Here is a 23,575-nt window from a genome sequence, read left to right on the forward strand (position 1 = left end):
AGAAAGGTGGAAATGGGAGACCTTTCCTTCTCTTCAGTAAGTTATTAGCACTTCTGTTTCAACATGTTTCCTTTACCAGGGCTGCAGTAATAATAATAATACAAAATCCCTGCTTTGCAAAGAATGGGAGAACTAATCTTTGAAATGCTGGTGGGCTCCTCGGAACTATGTGAAGGCAATAAGCTTATGCCAATGTTTTAAATGTGTTAGGAAAGTGTACCTCAGGCATGGGGCAGGGACCCCACAGTGGAGTCCCATCCTTCCTGACCGCTGGCTGTGCTAGTTAGGGCTGATGGGAAGTTAACTTCTTACTTTGATTTGCCTAAGACAAACAATACCCCCTTCACAAAAACTCCACACAGAGAGAAACAGCAATAAGCATGATTATCATAAGGCCTCAAAAGCCTTGAGAAGGAAGTACATTTTTGCATGGTGCCAAAAGGGGGAGAATGTCAGCACCAGGCAAGCCTTGCTGGGAAGAGAATTCCATAGAGTGAAGCCAAAACCAAAAAGGCCCCCCTCCCTTGGCGTAATTCTTCAAACTTCTCTCAGACAGAGGACCTGCAGGGGAGCCTAGGATCATGAATGAAGGGTCAATGTATGTTCACTTGGTAAACTGTAGTTCCAAAACATCTGAAGGGACTTCTCTGCCATACACACAGCTAAGCATAACCCATCCCACTACTATGTATAAAGTGCTGAATATTTATTTTGCTGACCACATGGCCTTTTGCAGTGAAATTAAGACAGGTTGCCAGAATCAAATTCTTAGATTCCAGCTTAGTTTTGCTTAGCACTCAGTTCTGGGTGGCATGTTCTTGATTCCACAAAGATGGAGGTTTCTATAACAGGTAAGCCTTGGGACCCTTGTGGACAGATATGAAGATAGGAGTGGAGCACTATAACATCTACTGCCTCGTCTTCCTTGAAATGAAGGTCCAGAGGTTCATATGGCTCAAAAAAGGAATACAGAAAAAGCCATTCAAAGGAACAGACAAGAAGAGGACATTTTCGTTAGGAGTTGGAGATGCCACCAAAACGCACTGGGTGGTATTTAATTGTCATGCTCAGAGCAGACCATAAATGGACTTTAGACATGGCTAACTTAAGTCCATGGATTTCAATGGGTCTAATTGGTATATGACTTAGTTGGATACTACCCGTTGCTTTTTTAAAGTTTCCTTCCCACTGTTTTGAAGCCAGAAGAGACGTTGTAGTTACTATTAATAGGGCCATCAAGGCTGTGTTCTTTCTCAATACACTTTTTTTAAGCCTTCAAAGCCTGTTGCCATCACTACATCTTATGGCAGTAAAAACCTTAATAAGTTGTGCATTGTCTGAATAATTTCTCGAAACATGTTCAAACCCAAGAGATTTGGGAGACACTTTCTGCACCTTTTGCAGCTCTGTGACAAGTATTTTTGACAAGAGGCAACTAGAATCATACACTGAAATAAATATTATTCTTGATTTGCCCCTCAATTAGGAGTAAAATATGCATACTTCTTAGTGGCACACCAAACGCCATTGCTTGTCCCTTTAATACTGGTCCGCAGCTGTAATATTGCTTTAAGTGTGTGCAGTTGTCTACCACTATGTCACTTTCCTTTCCTTATCCTTACCCTCCTTCCAAAGCGCATTCAATGCAAGTGTCTTCCCTCAGAGAATCATGGGAACTGTAGTTTCACTTGCTCAGAGCTACAGTTTCCAGTACCCTTAACAAACTACTGCTCCCAAAGTTCTTTGGGTGAAGTAACTGAATGTACTTTAAATGGGGTTTTTTTTGGGAGGGGTCTTCCCCTTTTTACTACTGCCTATTGAAGATTGTAAGCACCTTGGAGTCAGGGTTCTGCCCAGGTAACTCTTGTTAGGTTTACATCCGTGCTGATGGCATCCCAGACCCTCCAAGCGTCCCTGTTGTCCAGGGACATCCCTAATCTAAAGAAGCCATCCTGGTTTCTGACCGGGATGGCTGGTTTTCCTTAGGATGTCCCTAAGGAACATTGGAGAAATGTTGGAGGGTATGGAGTTATCCAACCTTCAAGCCACCTGTAGGCAATCCTGTATAGGGAAGTGGTTTTTTTAAATGTTTAATTATGTTTTTATATATGTTGGAAGCTGCCCAGAGTGCTGGGGCAACCCAGTTAAGATGTGTGGGGTATAAATAATAAAATTATCATTATGGAATGGGAGGTCCCTATTTTCATCGGAGAAATGTTGGAGGGTATGGCATCCTGCCGTGACGGATCACTTGCTTTCTGCCTTTCCTCCTATTCCTGTATACGCCTCCTCCCCTCTACACAGCATTGACTGGGTAGCGATTTCAAGAAGAGCCCAACAACTGCTGCAAATACTTCAGATCCTCGCCTAACAGGGGCAGCTGCGCGGGAGCGCAGTGGAGTCAAACCAAGCAGTTCCCCTAGGACGTAGGTGAACAAGCATTGTGGATGGTCTGGCCAGGGCATACCAGCTTCCGAACCTTTAAAATGCGTGTGAGACTCTTAATCTCAGGATCGTGGGTTCGAGCCCCACATGATCGGGCAAAAGATTTCGGCATTGCAGGGGGTTGGACTAGATGGCCCTCGTGGTCCCTTCCAACTCTATTTAATCTATGTTCTTAAAACGGGACTGGATCATAAATTAGCCTCCATGTCTGAATGAATCACTGGTCTAACCACTTTGCAAACTCTGTAACAGTTCTTTGTATGAGGTGGGCAGATATACATACATACATGTATATGTATATGTATATGTATATGTATATGTATATGTATATGTATATGTAACCATTCATCGTCTCTCTCCAGCTCTTCCAAGGTCCCTGTCTGCAGATCAGACCAGAAGCTTCACCGACGGTGTGTTGTGTGTGTGTGTTTGTGTGTGTCGGGTTACAGGCGCCTGGGGAACCTGCTTGCAACACAGCGCAAGTGGCAGCGCCGTTCCTCCTATCAGCTGAGAGAGCCTTCCCAGTTTTCCCAATACATTGGGCTAAAGGAGGTTTTTCTCCCCCCCCTTTTCTTTCGGTCTGTGCGCCCGCCTCCTCCAAAGCATCACCACGTGGCCCTCCCTTAGCAACGGGAAGAGATGTTTTGGCACAGTCAGCTGGGGGCCAGGTTAGGATCCCCGAGGGGAATCCACAGGGTCGCGGGCATCTGGAAGAGGCGAGGAGGATCAGCAGTTAGTTTCTGAGCGACTGCTGTCTTTTAAAAGCACACGGCCTTTAAGCATCAGGTTTTTTGTTTTTTTGTTTTTGCTTAAAAAGCCATTCTGCAAAAATGAACCATCCTCACCCTGGGTAAGTGAGAAGGTTCCAGATCTTCAGGGGGAGGGTCAGGGGGGGTGGGATAAAATGGGATGGGGCAGACAGCAGCTGTATATATTTTGTGTATCTTAAAAACCTACCTATTCACCAGCTGGGGGGGGGGGGCTTTTTGGTATTGTTTCAGGGTTCATCTCCTGTTTGAAAATTACATATATGTGCCTTTTCTCCCCCATTACCAAAATGTCATTTTCTTTTCAAAATGAAAGAGAGGCTTTTATGTATAATGATGACATGCGTCACTCTTGCCGTCAGAGTTGCAAGCGTCAGGTGCTAAACCTCAATTAATGGAGCAGAAAGATATGTTTAGTGCAAAGTTTGTTAGACAGCAGAGGAAAACGAACAGGGAAGTGCCACAGCTGAACTCATTCATATTCTCCAAGAGTGATGCGGTGGCAAGGAGCATGGAGGGGTAATTTAATATTAAAAACCTGTATCCAAACTAAAGTTACTGTTATCTTCCTCCTTTTGGGTTACCTGTCTAAATACATATTTGGCAGCTCTTGCTATTCAACCAGAGAAGTCTTTTATGCAACTTAAATGTAGTAAAACTGATATTTTAAAGCAACTGTGATGAGTTGCTTTCTTGTAATGAGCCATCAGAAATAAAGGCTTGGAGGCAAAGTATCTCTGAGCTTGTCTTGCATTTAATTTAAGGTTTTCTTTTCCCTTTCCCTTGTATCTATCACCTTTTCAAAGAAGAAGAACAAGAAGAAGAAAATGGAGGGGATCCAAATTTAAATCATTACAAGTTTCTTGCATTAGAGATGCAACAATAACTTTCAATTCCCGTTGTCAACACTGACTGTTTTTTGTTTTGTTTTTCTAATTAATTATTTGAGAATTGTGAAATCAACTGTAAGGAAAGCAACAGTAATAAATTCACAGCTGATCATACATTGCTTAACTTGCTAAAACATCCAGCTTTTTATTGGGTAATATTCACACTTGTTTTGAACTTGGACAGATGATTATTTTTAAGTGAACTTTGAGTGTGAAACACATGAGCTTTAATGAAGATAACCCCTGAAGCTGTGTGTATAGATTAACTTAATAAAGACAAATCCATATATCTTGTTTTTGGCAAAAAAATTATCCATTCCAAGCCATGCCAACTGAAATGCTGTATCTGCCATCGTTCTGGGAGGACTATTACACAAATCTGATCCACGGAGTGCTCCAATGTTCAATTAATGATGGACCTATTATGAATTAAGGGATCCAGATTAAGTTAGTTGCGCTTGGTTCTTATTAAAACCAATGGCATTTACATAATAATTAACTTACTCCGTTGATTTCAATGTGACTTAAACTTAACTGAGGCTACAATCCTATACCCACTTACCTGTTAAGTCCCATTGAACTCAGTGGGTGATATCCAGGACATAGCAAAAATATGCAATGCAGCTTTACATAGTGATCATAAATAGAATGTGCAGGGAGAGGAACAGGAAACCAGGCTAATCTTCTACGATCTTCTACAAAGCCTCTCCACATAGTTCAGGCATACCTTTTTGACAAGGTAATAGTGACAACTAGAAGCCACAGTGGAGAAAATTCTCCTTCTGTGTAACTCTTAAAGCTGCTATAGACCTATCAGGGTATATACTGGGGGTGAGGAACATATGGTCTTTGCAGATGTTGCTGGAACTCCAATCATCCCTGACTGTTGGCCATGCCATCATACCTGTGGCTGTTGGGTACTGAGGCTCAATATTGCAGAGGGTGCTGCATGAGATGACTCTTTGGGTCCCTTCCAACTCTGCAGTTCGAAGATTCAAACATTGGGAGGGCAGCAGGTTCCCCACCTGTGGCTAATGCTGGATCACTGGCCTTCAGCTCCAGCCCTACTTTTCTCCATCGCTGCCTATCAATACTGCTGCCTCCTGTGATCCTTGGCCATATAAAGGTGTTTGTGTCAGAGACCCATCTTCACCTTGGTTCTTCAATCCTTCAACTCTGTCTCTTGACCATTCCCATGTATTGTTTTATTAGCCCACTTACTACTCAATCACCTAAGCCTCTTTCTCTTCCTACAAGGCTCTCCAGACCTCAGCATTAACATTTATTCAGCACCCTTCTCTTATTAACCCCTTCTTGCTTGAGAGACCCTGGCCTTCCTTACCCTTTCCTCAAGCCTCCTCTCCTCCATCTATTCTGGGTTCCCTATCTTCTGGAACTTTTTTCCAGTACTCATTCTGCCTTTGAAAAATAGTTCTGATTCTGGCTCCAGGTCCCATGTTGAATTGATTTTTAATCCCAGCCAGACTGGCAGCTCCAATATATCACAGAAGGCACATTGCAAACTTCTTCAGAGTTTTGCTTCTGGAAGTTAAATGTTTAGAAACATTCCATACTATTAGTCTTTTCTCAGCCAATCAGTGCCAGAGGCTTTACAGCCATCAACACAATACAACATCTATTTAAATTATTTACAAATCACTTTTCATTGTTCACGGGACGCGGGTGCCTAGGACTTGCTGATCAGAAGATCGGCGGTTCGAATTCCCGCAACAGGGTGAGCTCCCGTTGCTCGGTCCCTGCTCCTGCCAACCTAGCAGTTCAAAAGCACGTCAAAGTGCAAGTAGATAAATAGGTACCGCTTCAGCAGGAAGGTAAACGGCATTTCCGTGCGCTGCTCTGGTCTGCCAGAAGTGGCTTAGTCATGCTGGCCACATGATCCGGAAGCTGTACGCCGGCTCCCTCGGCCAATAAAGCGAGATGAGCGCCACAACCCCAGAGTTGGTCACGACTGGACCTAATGGTCAGGGGTCCCTTTACCTTTACCTTTTCATTATTCACACAACCCTAGCGTGAGGAAAAACTTTAAAATACACTAAAACAACATTTCCTTTAAATAGAACTCAATGTAAAACCAAACATCATAATTTAATAGTGATTATTGGAACTTGTGAAATATATATAACTTTGCAAAGTCAACCAAATCTTTGTTCCACTTCCTATGCCTTTGCATCATGCATCATGCTCCATGCCTTACTGTGAGGCTGGATCTAGACACATTTTTTTAAAAAAGCGTTTTAAGGGAAACACGTAAACCTCAAAGAGGGAAATAACGTTGGCGAAAGACAGAACCCGACAGCACCACCTGGTGTCACAGTGTTATAACGCATATACTAATGTAGCTGAGTCCTAACATTCATCTGCCATTTGACCAGTTAAAGCCTGGCTAAATTCTTCCATAATTTCTCCTGGCAGCACGTGTACTGTGAACATTTTCAGATTCAGAGGTGGCTCTTAAAGGAACGAAAGCAAACATTCAAAAATTAACTAAGATCTCAAGAGTGATTGGTCAACTAGCCTTGCCATGAGGCTTCATGTATCTTAATGGATTGTATATAATCTGCTGGGACTTCCATATTACCCAAAACATTCAGTTTCCTGTTAAATGAAGGCTCTGTACACAACACCAGCTTAAATGCAGCTACGTTGCTCTTTTCTCAATTCAGATCAAAGCAGGTTTTTGGAAAACTGAGTATTTCATAAGAAACAACAGGATATATACAGGATAGATATGGATTGTGACTGATGTTGAGTGTACACCACTTTCCAGTGGGAGTGTGCTGGATGCAGAGTAAACAGGAATGTGTGTACACTATTATATATTTACCCAGGAGTAAGACCCATTTACCTTAATGAAGTTTATTTCTGAACAGACGTATGTAGGATAATGCTGCTATTCTGTTTGCAAAGGTGTCAATTTTCTTTATCACGACTGGAAATAAAGCCACATTGGTCACTGTATTAAAGCTATTAAACCTGGGAAAATATCTCGGTTGCGGTTGGGTCTCATTTCAGCTTAAGTGTAGAATTGGCAATAAAGTGCAATTGTAAACTATAAGGCAGAGATTGCAACTCCCTGTAACTGGCTCTACGGATCAATAACTAGGATCTTTCCAGATTGTTTCTTTGGTGTACCATTGATAACTTAATTGCACCATGAACAATTAACCGTGAAGATTTGTTTTCTAAAAAATAATGTTAGAGACTTACGGAGTCTTATGTTCAAATCTACTTTCAAATCAATAAAAAGAGTCACAAAAATTTGCTCTGAAAGGCAACGCTGTTTACAGTACCGTGACAGTAGTAAAGGGCAGATAATGTATTTGGATCTTGCATCATAACCTGCCAAGGGGGCAAGTCTTTGGTTTGATAAAGCTGTAAGGGTTACGGTTCTGCGTTTCTGCATGATTAGGCCTTGATGGCTGGTGGCCTCATCGTGCCCTTTTCTGACTGGAGTTGTGTGCTGGTTGGAGCTGTGCATTGCACACCCTAACAGGAGGCAGTGAGTTTAAGCAGAGGAATGGTTGGGACAAGTAAAGCTCAGGGCTTGCAGGACCTACGACTGTGTTTGGGGAACAAGCCCTTCAGGAACTAACGAGTGATTGGGGGAATTATTCCAGTGCTAGGAGGAAGCTCTTCTCATTGCTGCCTGTGGTTGTACACTTCACTCCTACATCTTTCCACCCTCTTCTATCACCACCCCAATGAAGATGCTTTATTCTCTTTTGTCTCAGGTATGGTTAGTAAGCTTGTGGTAAACAAACAGTGCTTCATGCATTGCCAGGAACAGGTAACATAAGAAGAATGTTATTCGCTTGTGGTCTTTCCAGTGTTGAAAACATAATATGTGTACTATGGTTTGCTGTTAACACTTGGAAACAGAAACCTGGTCTAGGCTTTCAGTACATAGTGTGTGCACACGCATGCATTGTTTGTTTGAATGAAAGGCATACATTTCTTTAACAGGGTGGAAACCATGCCCACACGTAACCAGTGATGTCATACTAAATTTTATCGTATTGGATCTCCCGGGTGGGAAAGGAGCCCATTTCTTTCTCACGAACTATAGACTCTCATGAGATGTGCTTCAAAAGCAAAAGGCTGGGGTCCGAGTCTGCCTAGAAGCTAGATCATCAAAGCTGGAAGTCTTTCTCTGTGATCCAAAACACCTGCGGAAACAGGGTTTGGGGAACTGGCCTGGCTCAGTTGGATATAGAAGTGTCTCTTTGTATGCTTAAGTCCCTGATGTATATCCCTGTGCATATTTACCAGTGAGGGGAAAGGGGAGGCACGTGATGATGCATGGGGATGAGAAAGAATGGGGACCAGTAATGGGCTTCTCCTAGCACATGATGCTCAGATGCTAAACAGTGTTTTTAGCAGCAAATAGAAGTAAAGCCAAATATTGTAAGAAGACCAACAAATTACATATCTTCCAACCAGACACACATAATTTCCTTAATCAAAAGAAACTCAGGGTTTCACTGGATCTGAATCTGCCCCATTCTTGCCCGTGGGGAGTAATGCTGCTTCCTTACAATCATACGCTGTGAATGCTAAGCATTCACTTATACTGTAGCTGATAGACTGGCCAGCGTTGAGTTATCTGATCCAGACAGTAGCCCAGGGATCTTCATGGAGAACTCCAGGTTGAACCCAAACTGTCCAGGTCATGATCTATGGCAAGGGTGGGGAATGTTGGTCTTTGGCGATGCTTGATGGGGCTGATGAGAGTTGCAGTTCTGCAATATCTGGAAGGCCAAAGATTATCCACCCTTGATCTACGGGTATTCATGAGCAGGTGCGTGGCAAAAGGTCAGAAGTGAGGACTCCCATAGCTAGCTAACATCTCTCTTGGGATTAGTAACAATAATTGCTCGTCAGAGAAAAAGAGCTTGACATTTATTCTATTGAGCACTGCAACCTTAAACCTGGCTTTTGAACAAAGTGCTCTTTGAGCCTATAATGAATTTGGACGTTTTGCTGAAATGAGACTATCCACAACTGAAATGTAACACAGTAGTTCAGCAGCTAGTGTTTCTCCATCCCTGTGATATCTATGATATTTGAGATATCTGTGTTTTAACTTGTATCTCGCCCGTGAAATACTGAGAAGGAAGTAAATGAAAGACTATTGGGGTAGGTTAATTCCCCCCTACACCTCTATTCATGCAGCACACTAGTGCCAGGAGACATTATAAATCAATGCGTGGCATAATTGCTGTAATCTGGCAGTTTCAGATGCAAATGCAACTACTGCGATAAGGAAAGTAACATAAAACAGTTGCTATAGCGCCAGTGTTTAATCACCAGGCATAACACGTCAAACTAAATTGTCTGCTTAAAGTTCAATTTATCTGGTGTAGGCTGTGGGATCATTGTGAAACCAAAAATAAACTTCCTGTTAGTCTTTGGCTTTTGTCAATGTTCTTTTTTGAAGAGAATATTTTTATGCCACCCTTTCTTCTCACCAAGAGGCCTTTTGTTTACCATCACAACATCCTGATAGCATATCCACCTGCTAAAAGCCACAGGGTTAACACACAACAAGAGAAATGAGGGAAAGGAAAGGTGAGCTAATAATAATTGTATTCACCATTTCATTTAAGCTGAGATGGCTTAAGTTTCCTTGGCTTGCTTGGCATTTAAAAGAGGGGTTAAAGGTAAAGGGACCCCTGACCATTAGGTCCAGTTGTGGCCGACTCTGGGGTTGCGGCGCTCATCTCGCTTTATTGGCCGAGGGAGCCGGTGTACAGCTTCCGGGTCATGTGGCCAGCATGACTAAGCTGCTTCTGGCAGACCAGAGCAGCGCACGGAAACGCCGTTTACCTTCCCACCAGAGCGGTACCTATTTATCTACTTGCACTTTGACGTGCTTTCAAACTGCTTTCGAACTGCTAGGTTGGCAGGAGCAGGGACCGAGCAACGGGAGCAATGGGGATTCGAACCACCGACCTTCTGATCGGCAAGTCCTAGGCTCTGTGGTTTAATCCACAGCGCCACCCGTGTCCCACAAAAGAGGGGTTACTTAGGCTTATTCCCACTATGTCTTTATCTCAGGAGGTGCGCAAAGAATCTAAACCAGATGCACCTCTTTAAATGCTCATGTGTTGATATCACCCTTGTTGGGCCAGGGCAGGTCTTTAAGGACACACATCGTAGCTCTGTGAGCACCTTAATTAAACACACCAGCTGTGGGAAGTGCTGGTGTAACTGCAGCAGATACAACTTCCAGCCTTCCGCAACCTGTACTGGCTGGGGCTGATGGGAGTTGTACTCCAAAACTTCTGGAGGGCACCAGCTTGGGGAAGGTGGCATAGAACCTCTCTTAGCCCTGAAAAAAGTTACCTAGGTAACTATGTGGGTTGTTTTGCCAGGGTGTTGTGTATATGTGTGTGCGTTCCTTGCATTGTAAGGTAAACAGTTCTCTGGGTTGTTGTTTTTTACGACTGTTTACAAGTGACTATTTTGGTTTCAGATTACTTGCAAATTACAACAGTCTAACAGACAAGCACCTGGCAGGCTACTTCAGCAACACCCGGATTAGACGTCACCTGCGGAGATCAGGGCTGGTAAGTATGCAAACATTTCTTGTCAGTTTCCCTGTGTTGAGCCCTGGAGTGAGGAACCCGAGGCCCTTCACTTATTGTTGAACTACAACTCCCATTGTCCATGACCATTGGCGACGCCACTGGGACTGATGGGAGTAGTAGTTTCTCACTCCCAAATTAAGCACATCTGTTTATTGAAATGCATGTTATCCAACCCTTCCTTTTAGGATCTCAGGATGGCATGCATGATTCTCCCTTAGCCTTTATCTTGGTGACAACCCTGAGAAATTGGTTTGGCTGAGAGAAAGTGAGTGGCCCGCGATCACCCAGGGAGCCAGCTGAGTGGGAATTTGATTCACATACAGTGGCTAAGTGGTGACACTTTTAGCATTCTGTTTCATACCCTAGCCTTTTGCCCTTGCCGCCACCCGAGAAAAAGCATTAGGGGCATACAGTGGTACCTTGGTTTATGAACTTAATCCGTTCCAGAAGTCCATTCTTAAACCAAAGCATTCTTAAACCAAGGCGTGCTTTCCCATAGCAGTGGGGGACTCAATTTACAAATGGAACACACTCTTAACAGGAAGCGAAATGTTCTTATTCTAAGGAAAAGTTCACAAACCAAAACACCTACTTCCGGGTTTGCAGCACTCCTAATCCAAGTTGTTCATAAACTAAGCTGTTCGTTAATGAAGGTACCACTGTATTTCATTTACTACCAAGCCTGGGTGCCGTGGCAATCCTAATAATGTATGGCAGCGCACCTGTTATTACTTTGACCACACCTGTCACAAATCATTGTGACAGCATCCAGAGTTGACCAATTAATGTGGCAGCATTACATGGCATGAAGTCTGCACAAAGGCTGCACACTTCCTCAGGAGCATCCAATTGAATTTTGTGGGACTTACTTCTGAGTAAACGTTTGTAGGATTGAGCTGAATGGACCCTCTCACAGGTGATGTGGAAGGGGTGTCTTCTATTCCAGGGTTGTCATTATTGGCCACTTGACCTGTCACTCACATTTACAGTGACTTGAGTCCACTGTACAGAAGTGGAAATCAAGCAGCCCAGGTGAGAGTGGACCAGGTGGGCAACCACCATTTGGAATAATTTTGTGCAAGGTTAATTTTTATGGATCAAAAACAAGTTGCTTCTGACTGTTGAAGTGCTGGAAAACAGAAGACGTTTCATTTTATTTACATCAGTGGGATATTCTAATTCTGATTTGAAGGGTTGCTTGTGCCGGACTTTACCTATTGATAGAGCAGTAGGTGTAAAGGTAAAGGTAAAGGGACCCCTGACCATTAGGTCCAGTCGTGGCCGACTCTGGAGTTGCGGCGCTCATCTCGCTTTATTGGCCGAGGGAGCCGGCGTGACTAAGCCATTTCTGGTGAACCAGAGCAGCGCACGGAAACGCCGTTTACCTTCCCGCCGGAGCGGTACCTATTGATCTACTTGCAATTTGACGTGCTTTTGAACTGCTAGGTTGGCAGGAGCAGGGACCGAGCAACGGGAGCTCACCCCGTCACGGGGATTCGAACCGCCGACCTTCTGATCGGCAAGTCCTAGGCTCTGTGGTTTAACCCACAGCGCCACCCGCGTCCCTAGAGCAGTAGGTGAGAGTGACACAAAATAATGGCTCCCATGATGGAATGTTCCATTTGTGGTTCCTTAACTGCCTTTTCCTCACTGAACAACCCACATTGCCTGGAAATCGCATCTATACTATACACTGAAAGCCGCATCATACCAATTTAAATGGTTGCAGCTTCCCCCAAAGGATTCAGGGAACTGTAGTTTGTTAAGGGTGCTGAGGAAACCCCTATTCCACGCATAGAGCTACAGGGTTCAGAGTTTCCTAGCAAGTGGGGTTGATTGTTAAACGACTCAAGGAAATGTAGATTTCTGAGGAGAATAGGGGTATCCCAATAACTCTTAGCTTCCTTTACAAACCATAGTTCCCAGATTCTTTAGGGAGAGCCATGTCTGTTTAATGTGGTATAGTACTGTTTAAATATATAGTGCAGATGAGGTCTGACTGGAGGCAATTGCCTGATTAGCACCTAATATTTTTAAAACACAGAGAAACTCAGTGACAAATTCTCTCTTTTGTGAGGAGCTGAGGGATGGGGGTGTGTGGTGAATTAAACCTGAAAAACAAAGAGATGAAAAATTGAGAAACTGCTGCTTACAGCAGCTAGTTGTTATGTAACATCAACCATGAAGGGCTAAAAAGAATAATGACTGCTACAAAATCAGGCATCATGAAAATAAAGTAGAATTGCTGAGATAAAATGCAGTGAATACTGGGAGGGTGGATGAACTGAAATTGAAACGGTGTACTTTAAGCCTATGGTTTTCTTGAATAATAGAAGAACTTAAACTTGGTCACCAGTTAATGAAAGTCTTGCCCCATTTGCTAGAAGCCCCCACTCTCTTTAAATATCTAATGTGATACATGAGTAAGGTAGTAATAGGTCAATCTGGCATACTGGTGCTTTTAAACTGTCTTGCTCTTATGACTTAACACTGCAATTAATGGAAGAGTTCTGTGGGGTCCCCCCCCTTTAATGTAGTTTTGTTCGAAATATTCATACCTCTTCCTTCTGGTTCTAAATATAGGTGACAATACGAATCCCTATTAACAAAATCTGAAACTTAAGGTTAAATGAGATCAGAATTGTAGTTATAGATTTTTAATGTGATCATGCCTTCTGGCAATGCAACATTCACAAAAGTTAAAGTTTCCGTAAACATTTTTGCACCTGCCCACTAAATACTGCAGACCTCCCCTGCTTTCATTCTTTGCGGACATTTTCCAGTATTAACATTTATTGTAAAAATAATCCCTCTAATTTTATTTACTTCCTCCCTTCCTCTTTTCTCAAAGAAAGCTTAACAATGCAATGGGGAACATAACCTCCATCTAAGCATACATTTATATGCATGCTAACTCGAACTAAGTTCCGCTGATCTGAACAGCATTTGCCCTTCAGTAGTGTGAAGGACTGCAGCCTGATTTACAGTACAAGCCAAAGCATGTCAACTCAGAAGTAAGCCCTACAGTCATACGCTTCATGTTGCGTTTTTTTGGGTTAAGAACACAGCAAACCCAGAAGTATTTACTTCCGGGTTTCGCTGCGTGCACACGTGCAGAAGCATTCTGCTCGGTTTGCACATGTGCAGAAGCGTTTTGCGCGGTTCGCACATGCACAGAAGTTCTCTATCACACTTTGCACATGCACAGAAGCATTGCTCTGGTTACTGACTTTTCAGGGTGCAAACGGCACCCCGTAACGGATCTTGTCCACAACCAGAGGTACCACTGTATTAAGGTCAGTGGGACTTGCTCTGAGGTAACCAGGTATAGGACCACAGCCTTAATAGGGTATTTTCCAATATAATCATTCAGACTAATCTATCTGATGTTTTATCGTATTTTTAGTCTGATGTTTTATCGTGATTTTACTACTCTGTTGGGAGCCGTCCAGAGTGGCTGGGCCAACCCAGTCAGATGGGCAGCATACAAATAAGCCAGTGTGGTGTAGTGGTTAAGAGCGATAGACTCGTAATCTGGGGAACCGGGTTTGTGTCTCCGCTCCTCCACATGCAGCTGCTGGGTGACCTTGGGCCAGTCACACTTATTTGAAGTCTCTCAGCCCCACTCAAATCCAAGAGTTTGGATTTGATATCCCGCCTTTCACTCCCTTTCAAGGAGTCTCAAAGCGGCCAACATTCTCCTTTCCCTTCCTCCCCCACAACAAACACTCTGTGAAGTGAGTGGGGCTGAGAGACTTCAAAGAAGTGTGACTGGCCCAAGGTCACCCAGCAGCTGCATGTGGAGGAGCGGAGACGCGAACCCGGTTCCCCAGATTACGAGACTACCGCTCTTAACCACTACACCACACTGGCTCTCTAGTACATCCTCCTGGCCATTAGGGGGCAGTATACCGCTTCCAGGTGGGAAAGGCCGTGTTCCGATGAATTGCTTTTGAGCTGTAGACTTTGTCCGTTCATGGAATACAGATAAATGAGAACCCACTGGGTAATCTTGGTAATGTAGAAGAGTGGACTCCTTGGTCACAAGGCATTTGAATAAAAGCTATTTAGAGGAGAATCATGCCACCTAATGAGGCACTTAGCATTTTCAAGTGACATTTGAAGCAAAATAAGACCGTTCCGTGCTCAAGACGTCTAACACTGGGAATGACTGATGAAGAAGTATTAATGGAAACTGGAGCTTTGTTCCATCTTAATAAACATGACTTACTATCAGTAATACAGCAGCAACCCATTTTAATGCTACTGGAGACCTTTTGGTGGCATAGATGGATTAGGTCTGCATATACTTGCTATCTTGGCATAGGGCTTGGGCGTAGTTGCATCAAGTCATTCCTACCCACAAATGGCACCGAAGAGTAAGCTTGCTTTTAAGCCGTTTCTTCCCGTGCTTCTGTTACATAGCTTTTCAGGTATTATTTGTTCTTAAGTTGTTCAATGAACGTAGTGCATTAGTGCATGCTTCCAGTGAATTGGAAGATTGCTCTTAAAAGCTTAAAAATGAAAGAAGAGTCTTCTAAAGAGGATGCTGAAATGGACTTTAAGGCTGGGTTCCTAAATATCTCTGTGCTACATTGGATACTTTACAAGGTCTCCTACCTCATTCAACCACATAGCACAAATTGGCATAGCATGTATGGAGTGAAGGCACATTGTTGTGTTCTGGCCTTAGAGCCTGGCTACACATTACACTCACAACATGTGAACAACCACACAGTGTGGGAACGTCCTCTGCTGACCATTTTAAAGGCTTCCTGATCAACAGGCAGAGAAAGGTGGGAGGGATAGGAATTGCACGAACACAGAGTGGACACGAGAGCTGCTGGCTTATCCTCTGCTCCAGGGATGGTCAACATGGTGCCCTGAGAATGTTGTTGGCCTACAACTCCTATAATCCCTCACCATTGCCCATATTGACTAGGGCTAATGGGAACTGTAGTCCAACAACATCTGGATAACACCACATTGGCTACCCCTTCTCTACCCCTTGTTTATCTGACTTCCTCTCTTCTTAATGGAAGATTTTCTCCAGGAGTTAAGAAGGAGTAGGAGAACAGGACATTAGCCACTAAAGAGATTGATAATAAGTAAAGAACGACAAGAGACAGGGTAGACAACCAGTGGCTCTTCCTTTACTGTGTTGTGGTTTTTTTTTTTTTTTTTAAAATCTCCTCTAGTTTCCTCTGCCAAATTTTTAGTAGGCAGAGTTCTTACCCTATTCCTGTGTGACTGTGATGTTTTCACTGTTTTTAATTCTGAATTTTATAATGTAACCTGCTTGGGACCACCTGCTGGTGAAGGATGGAAAATAAATTAAATCCTTACCACCATCATCATATAATAGTAATAAGCCATCTCAAGGGGTGAGCATATCATTCTGCTAGGTTTTTAGCAGAGCTTTCACTGACAATGAAAGGAAATGAGGAAGGCTTGGTTCATATTGATCTCTTTGGGTACGTTGGACCTCAAGACATACTAGATTGTGGCTAATACACACATATTTGGCAAAGTTGCCTGAATCTTGCATCTTCTACCACCCTCTGTACTTATATTTTACTTTTTCTTGGCAGATCTCAAGAAGTGGAAGAATAATATCAGAGAAGGAATATCAGCTAAATGCTATGAGGAAGGATCACCATAAGTATATACGGGAATGTTTGGCCCAGGCCATATTCCACAAGGTGCTTGACATGGAAGTAGGTTTACATTATGGCTACTTCTCCTAAAAGCTGTTAAAAAGAAATATTCATAGTGTTATTCCAGAAGGATTACTGAGACAACTTCCTGGTGTGGCAATAGCATGCAAATTTAACCTTTGGTAGGGAACATGGTAGCTTGAGCAGTCTGCAACACTTTAGGACTTAGCGACCAGCAAATTCTGAACACCCATTTCTCATGACAGTAGAGCGATTAAGGAACATTTGAGAGTTATTATGGTTTAGTAATGATGAAATGTATGCAAGAACACAAGGTATATCTACCCCTTTACTCATTCTGACTCTGAACAAGCTGCGAAGAGTCTTTGAAATTCTGCTAAGAAGCAATCTGATTTTTTTTTTTTACTCTCTAAACCATGCCTTCAAGGTTTTGCTATTAGTACATAAAGTTCTTAACAGATTGGGACCAGTTTGATTGAAGGATCATCTCATCCTGCATGTGCCTATTTGACTGCTTCAATTTGTGGAACATACACTGTTGTGCGTGCCACATAATGCTTGTACTGCATCTGTTTGGAGTAAACCATTTAGAGTCACAACCTTTGAACTCCCTGCCTACTGACATTAGGCAGGCATCCTTGCTATGTTGTTTTAGATTCCTGCTGAAAACTTGCTTTGTTTCAACAAGCCAACCTAGGTACATAATTTAGTATTTGTCTTTAAATGTTGCTGATATTATCTGGGTATTATAATTCATATTGTTTTATTTTTATACAAAACACAAGTATAATACCAACAAGAATACTACCACTAATGATAATCACATCCCAGTGCAGAGTCAAGCTTTTACCTGGGTATTTACTGGCAAATTGTTTTTATGTGTGCCCCGTAGATTTGCTTGTTTGCTTTTGTTTAATTGGTTTATACATTTTTTTCTGAATTAAATGCACATGCAAGCAAGCTAAGCAGTGTGTTAGCGACTGTGAGGATAGACTCAGAGGACTCGATCTATTTATCTGGAGTAAATTCCAATAAAATGCCTGCATGAGCAGGTAAATTTTTCCTCCACTAATTTGCAAGTGGCCTGAGAAATATTAAATCATAGCAAAAACATGTTCTCCAATAATTTCATATTGGCAGGGAAGAGGAAGTTAAGGGAGGAAATAAAGATACACGAATAGCCTGCAATTGGTCAGAACCAATAAAGTGGCGTGAGCATCTCAGAATGCAAGAGTTCCCTACAGCCACTGGGTTCCACGCAGTCATCTCCTGAGAGCAAGGCAGCAGGAGGTCATGTTCCACCTGTGTACTCAAGAACCTATTACAGCCCATCAGATACATGCTCACATCTACCAATACGAACACCCAAGGTCAAGGACAGCCAGCAATAACAAAGAGGGGCATGGATGTAACGAGCGAGCCAGGGCAGGGAGGAGCAGACGCTATCTCATTCACACAGAAGGTGGAAATGTGGCTGCAGGTAGGCCCCATTCTGCCTTGGTTCCACCCATGGATTGTTCCTGCCTTCTGTTTTCCCTTTGTGATGCTGATGCCCTTCCATGGTTGAGCCTGTGCAATGTTAAGGTGCACGAATCACTATGTATCTATATATCTATGATGCAGGAGCCCAACCCATAATGCAGGTTATTCTACCTGGACTTCAGGTCTTTTGAGTCCTCCTAAGATGCCAGCTTTCATGCTATGCTTCCTTTTGGCACGGCTGCTTTCTCTTGTGTAGAGCATAAAGCAGCAGTTGAGACCAACTGCCTTGGAATCATGGAATTCTAAGGGAGGCCCCGCCGTCACATACAAACATGGAGATAATTTAGCAGTCGCCTACCGCCTTCCCTCCCCCCCTGGTCAGCCAAATAACACCAGCAGAAACACCTTGCTCACCCAAGGACCTTTGAAGGGACCTTATGGATCATCCAACACAATGGTTTTGAACAGTTTGCCGGTGGAATTCACAAAGAGAGTTTTGCTGTGGACTTGCATTACCTTCTCTCCAACTCCCCTGCTTGTCAATACTGGAATCCCCATCAGTGGAAGCGGGATAAGAAAGGAATCGTTTTACTTGGTTTGGAGTACATTAGAAATTTCGCTGTTCCCTTCTCCCTGTTCCCTTTTCTGTGAGAGACCAAGTGTAGGAAAAGGCTCTGTGTGGCCAGGGATAGTTACGGGCAATGCCTAGGACTGGAAGGGAAATATCAGTGGTCTCTAAACAAGGGGTGTGAAACGCAAAGGGTGGAACAAAGGTCTAATGAGAGTTGTAGTTTAACAACACCGGGGGTGGGGACTACATTAGCTGCCCCATTATGTGTAACAACACCCCAAAGGACGGAAAAGTGTCATGGGCCTGGCCCTGGGGAGTGGGAAGAGTGGTTCAACAAAGAGAGAAGTGACAGTAGCAGAGGCATGATGTGCCTTGTGGTTTTGGGAAGATTTACCTAGGTGTAGCCCTGTTGGCCACAATGGGGCTTCACTTCTGAATAATCATGCTCAGTGGTTGTTACTTAAAATCATATCAAAAATGGCCTCTAAAGAGCACAGGGTCTTTGATTCAGATCAGAACATCTACAGAGTTGTAGGGGTGTGTGTGTGTTAATCATTTGTTCCCAATTTGGTTGGTCCTCTTATGCCTGTTTTTAGAATTGGGGGTTGGGAGATTCTATTGGCTCAAATAAGAGTTCTAATTCCAATGCACAGGGCAGGTGCAGAGCCCCTGGTCCGTGTGAAGACTGAAGTGATGCAGACACTTAAAGTCCCCTACCCCTCTCAACAGGGTCCCGGTGCAAATCAGTGCATGCATGGCAGTATGTTTAGGGCAAAATAAAATGGTCACTCCTCTTCTATGCCAACCATTGCCACCTCTGAAAACATATCAAGGTTGCCCCAAACAGTGCAGCTAATAGGAAAGGTGGTAGTTTTAGCCCAGCAACATCTGAAGTGTCACATGACATGTGGTTTAAAACTACATTAAAATTGGAAAAGTACTTATTTATTGTAGATGTCGAGCAGAGCGCTGATTATGTCACAGTGAAGCTGAATGCATATGATCAAACCAGAATGTTGAAATGACGTACTGGTTTTGAGTTGTTCTGTGGAGCTTGCAACATGCACCTGGTAATGTGCTTTATGCATGTCACACACAGGAACCCCATTCCTGCACACACATACACCCCCCTCATGTTTTGTGAATATGGGTGGAAAACACGTCACAGAGCAGTGGTGAAGATTAGCCTCAAGCTTTATTTCTTCCAGTGCATGTGAATAAGCTATTTCCCTTTTCTTTTCTTTTTTAAAAAACACCTAACTAGCGTCATCACCAGGGTGAGATAAAAAGAAAATTTGAAACTTCTGCCAGAAAAGACCGTATTCAGAGAGTTAAGGTAAATATTTTTCACTTCCATCTTACGGGAAACCTCAAAAACTTGTTTTGTGAATGCTGTACATCTCTTTGTCTGTGCTAGGAATGGGATCACTGGTGTGAGAGATAAGAATTCTGTGAAGAAACTTTGTCAGATTCTGTAAGCAGTTACCTCTATGTATATAGCCATGGCATTGATATTTATTTCATCTCTCTAATTCTCTCTCTCTGTTCTTAATGCATAATTGGCTGTGTTCTCTCACAGCTTTTTAGACATGATTTGCTTTTGACTAGCAACAGTCACATTTATACGAAAATAAAAACCCATTTACTAATACCTCAAGACTCATTTGCTGGTCTTGGCTCTCTTATGAGGTCTCAAAGCAATTGAGAAACTGCTTTTCACAGATTTCTCCAAACAGAAGGGCAAACAGGGAGCATCTTCCGTTTCTTAACTATACCACTTTCTCAGGCATCTAAATTTTCTAGGTGGAACGATCAAGAAGGGCAGCGGAAGATGGACCTCGCCTGCTTTCCCCACACCCACCCACTGGGCCAAGAAATCGCTTGGGGCGCCGCAGATTTGGCAACAGGGGGCAGTTAGGTCAACTGGTGAGTTGAAGAGGGCCCATAGGCCATGTTTTGTTTGTTAAACCCTGTCCTACATTTAACTTTTAGCTATGCCATCACAGGCCACAGCCTTGATCCAACTGGAATCAAAGTATTAAGACTCCTGAATTTGCGACATTGGGATTTATCTCTTTTTACCAGTAACATTTTTTCTTTGCTTTTGTCTAAAAACAACACCTAACTCTAGGCCTGATGACCTACTTCAACCCCCCAGTTCTCTTTATCTGACCGTTGGGACTCTTCCCATACCACATTGCCGCACCATCAACAAACACCCTCTCTTCACAGACCATGCCCCTCACTGGCCCGCTTTGCTGCCTCCCCGAGTATTTTTGGCTGGTTCAAATGTGTCCTTAAATACTGTTACAGTGGTACCTCAGTTTAAGAACAGCCCTGTTTAAGAACAATTCAGTTTACGAACTCCGCACTACTCCGGAAGTAGTGTCCCGGTTTGCGAACCTACATCCACACCTTCATTTTATTTGTTTAAAATGCAAGATTTACACAAAGCAACAGTTTTAAAAAGTGTGTCCCTCAGAGACCAGCAAGAATACGGAGTCAATTGCAAGAAAGGTTTCCACTGCCTTTCTTCCCTTTTTCCTTTCTTGCCTCCTATGTCTGCAAGGGCAAATGTTCTTTTTCATTTCAAATACAGTTGTTTTGTGCAAGAGCGGTTCTGCACAAAATAGCTACTTTAAAAATAAAAATACTGCACACCTGCCTTGAGCAACAACCACTGGAAAAGGGCAGGCTGCATCCTTTCCTTTGGGCTCATGGAAACCGCATGGAAGTAGGGGGTGGGGTGTATAAACTGCACCCAGAAAATGTCACCACACATGTAAAAAAGAAGAAGAAGAAGCCCACCCACACAACACACTTCATTGTCTCCACAGTCTGTTAACATGCATTTTTATTTTGGATTTTCTTTCCTTGCTGGATTATCTGTGGATTGGGGAAATCAAAATTTAACACACGGAAAGTACAGCCAACCAACTTGGATGAGGAGGATGTTGTACGGATGCTGCAAATATAAAACAATAGGGAGTCAAGCATCTTCAGATACTCATTAAACTCCAGAGTGGATTACTCTTCAATCTCTTATAAAAACATCGTTCTTTATTTTGTCTACATGACTTCCCAATAGAATATATGTCTGAATACCATAATTATTACTGACAGAACAGTGAGCAAAGCATCTGGTCTGATCCTGTGACCATTTATGCAGTATGGGATATGATAGTAGTAGCTGTGTTGGACCTCAGCCTATGTACTTTGAAACAAAAGCACCAGGTCACATAGAGTGAGCTGCTCCTAAGCGTCTCCTACTTTCCCATTTATTTAATTTGCCCAGGCTACCTATCCTCGACCAAGCACCGCGCCAGGGAGCATCCAGCAGCCAGTCCGACTGCAGCCACTTCTCAGCTGTGCCACAGATGAATCTGTACCAAAGGCTGCTTCTAGACCAAAGCACCTCATCTATGAGAAAGAACATCAATATGCCAGCGGGGTTAGACTTTGCTCTTTTATACAAGTGCTGTTGTAGAAAGCATGATTAAAAGCTCACTCATTGTATTCATACTTAATTGATGGCCCAGCACAAGGTTAGCTAAAACAGTGCCCTCCAGAGATTATTGGATTCCAGCTCCCACCTGCCCCAGATATCATAGCTAAGGATGATAGGAGCTGTAGTCCAACAGCAAGTTCTTTGAGGGTTAAGATGTTAACTCTTATGTTGGCTAGTGTTCTAGGAGAAATTTATGTTTCTTTTACTCTTTGGAAATCGAAGTGAAATTATTAGACTGTGCCGGTACATGTAGTTTTAAAGCTCCCTTTCTCCCCTTTTCAATTGGGCTGATAGAGGCGAATAATTAGGGATGTGGTGTGAGAATTTGAAGCACAAGTTGCAAGCAGAATCAAGGCTGAGCAGGTGTGCTGCTTTGATTCTACTCGTACCCCAAACTCTCTCTAGCTGCTACCCTGTTCTTCTCTTCCCTAACACAAAAAAACTCATCTGCTAGGACAGGCTTCCTCAAACTCGGCCCTCCAAATGTTTTGAGACTACAATTCCCATCATCCCTGACCACTGGTCCTGCTAGCTAGGGATCATGGGAGTTGTAGGCCAAAAAATATCTGAAGGGACAAGTTTGAGGAAGCCTGTGCTAGGATGTCAGTTATCCAGTTCCATGTGCCAGGAAGTGGGTAACTCAAATTCTGCCCCCCCAAAAAACAGTTGGTTTTGTAACTTCTCTCAGTACCAACTTAAGCAAAATTATATTGTTCTTTTCTGATATCTATCATTCCATTTTTTGTGTTATTTTGCATCATTCATTCTGCATTTGCTGTTCATTGGGAGGGGCATGGACCTTTGAGATAGTTGGGTCTCCAGCTGTTTTTGCACTAAAATTCCTTACCACTGGTTCCCTGCTAGCTAGGGATGATGGGAGTTGTAGTCCAAAAACAGCTGGAGACCAAAGTTTAGGAAACCCTGGGTTAGACCAAAGGTCCATATAGGTCAGCATTATTCTATCACCAACAGTGAACAGCCAGATTCTTCCCGGAAACACAGCCGTTGGTACTGTCACTACCTCTGAACATGGAGGTTTAATGTATCTGTCATGGCTAACAGCTATTGATCCACAAGTGTGTCTGATCCTCTTTTTTAAAAACATCTAAGCCAGTAGCCCTCGCCACATCTTTTGGCAGTGAACTCTATTCATCACTTACACGTTGTGCGGAGAAGTACTTTCTGACTCTACTGCCAATCACTTTCATTGATTGTGTACTTTCTTTGTAATTGCCTCAGTTAGTAAGCTGCCATGATCTGGCATGTGATTATTCAGATTCATGACTGGAATGCAGATACATGGCCAAGGGGATGCTCTCCAGCACACCCACAGTCACTGGGGATGTTCTGGCAAGTGCAAACCTCACACACGAGGCAGCAAATGTTCTTGGTGCATGTGCCCCATGTTCCCTGGAGGAAACCCTGTCAACTGTGAATGGGAGAGATGTGGTGTACCTTGGCATGTGCCCACTCCATGTTTACAAGCACAGGTTTGCCCTTCTCACAGATCTTTCCTTTCACACAGAGTTCACTGTGGCAAACCCTGAGGTACAGTACATGCACATGAAAACCTCCCATAAATATTATCTTATAAAAGCAGAGGACAAAGGGAAATCCAAACCC

The 23,575-nt window shown here is 43.2% G+C and overlaps 1 protein-coding gene and 2 long non-coding RNA genes across 12 annotated transcripts in view; 1 reads left to right on the top strand and 2 right to left on the bottom strand.

Moving 5' to 3' along the window:
• Nucleotides 1–2,883: 2,883 nt before the first annotated feature.
• The window catches only part of ERICH3 (glutamate rich 3), a gene marked incomplete at its 5' end in the record, with an annotated part of 60,289 nt that continues 39,597 nt past the window's right edge, over nucleotides 2,884–23,575 (top strand). For 4 of the 10 annotated variants that reach the window (XM_083620884.1, XM_083620889.1, XM_083620888.1 and 1 more), the window contains 6 exons: nucleotides 2,884–3,295; nucleotides 10,599–10,692; nucleotides 16,305–16,430; nucleotides 19,709–19,780; nucleotides 20,248–20,370; nucleotides 21,740–21,895. In XM_083620884.1, coding sequence (XP_083477010.1) covers nucleotides 3,276–3,295; nucleotides 10,599–10,692; nucleotides 16,305–16,430; nucleotides 19,709–19,780; nucleotides 20,248–20,370; nucleotides 21,740–21,895 — 591 coding nt within the window. Of the gene's footprint in view, nucleotides 3,296–10,598; nucleotides 10,693–11,611; nucleotides 11,746–16,304; nucleotides 16,431–17,636; nucleotides 17,872–18,300; nucleotides 18,521–19,708; nucleotides 19,781–20,247; nucleotides 20,371–21,739; nucleotides 21,896–23,575 lie in introns of those variants that run through there. The other 6 variants (XM_083620890.1, XM_083620887.1, XM_083620885.1 and 3 more) reach the window with 6 other exon arrangements.
• LOC310765705 lies at nucleotides 4,223–11,667 on the bottom strand. Its single transcript, XR_014549754.1, has 2 exons — nucleotides 11,583–11,667; nucleotides 4,223–4,521 (listed from the first exon to the last, which is right to left on the bottom strand). It is a non-coding gene; the product is annotated as an uncharacterized lncRNA (long non-coding RNA).
• LOC310765697 lies at nucleotides 16,702–18,132 on the bottom strand. Its single transcript, XR_014549745.1, has 2 exons — nucleotides 18,045–18,132; nucleotides 16,702–16,960 (listed from the first exon to the last, which is right to left on the bottom strand). It is a non-coding gene; the product is annotated as an uncharacterized lncRNA (long non-coding RNA).

This window comes from Podarcis filfolensis (genome assembly GCF_964270895.1).
Source record: "Podarcis filfolensis genome assembly, chromosome: 6".
NCBI lineage: Eukaryota > Metazoa > Chordata > Lepidosauria > Squamata > Lacertidae > Podarcis > Podarcis filfolensis.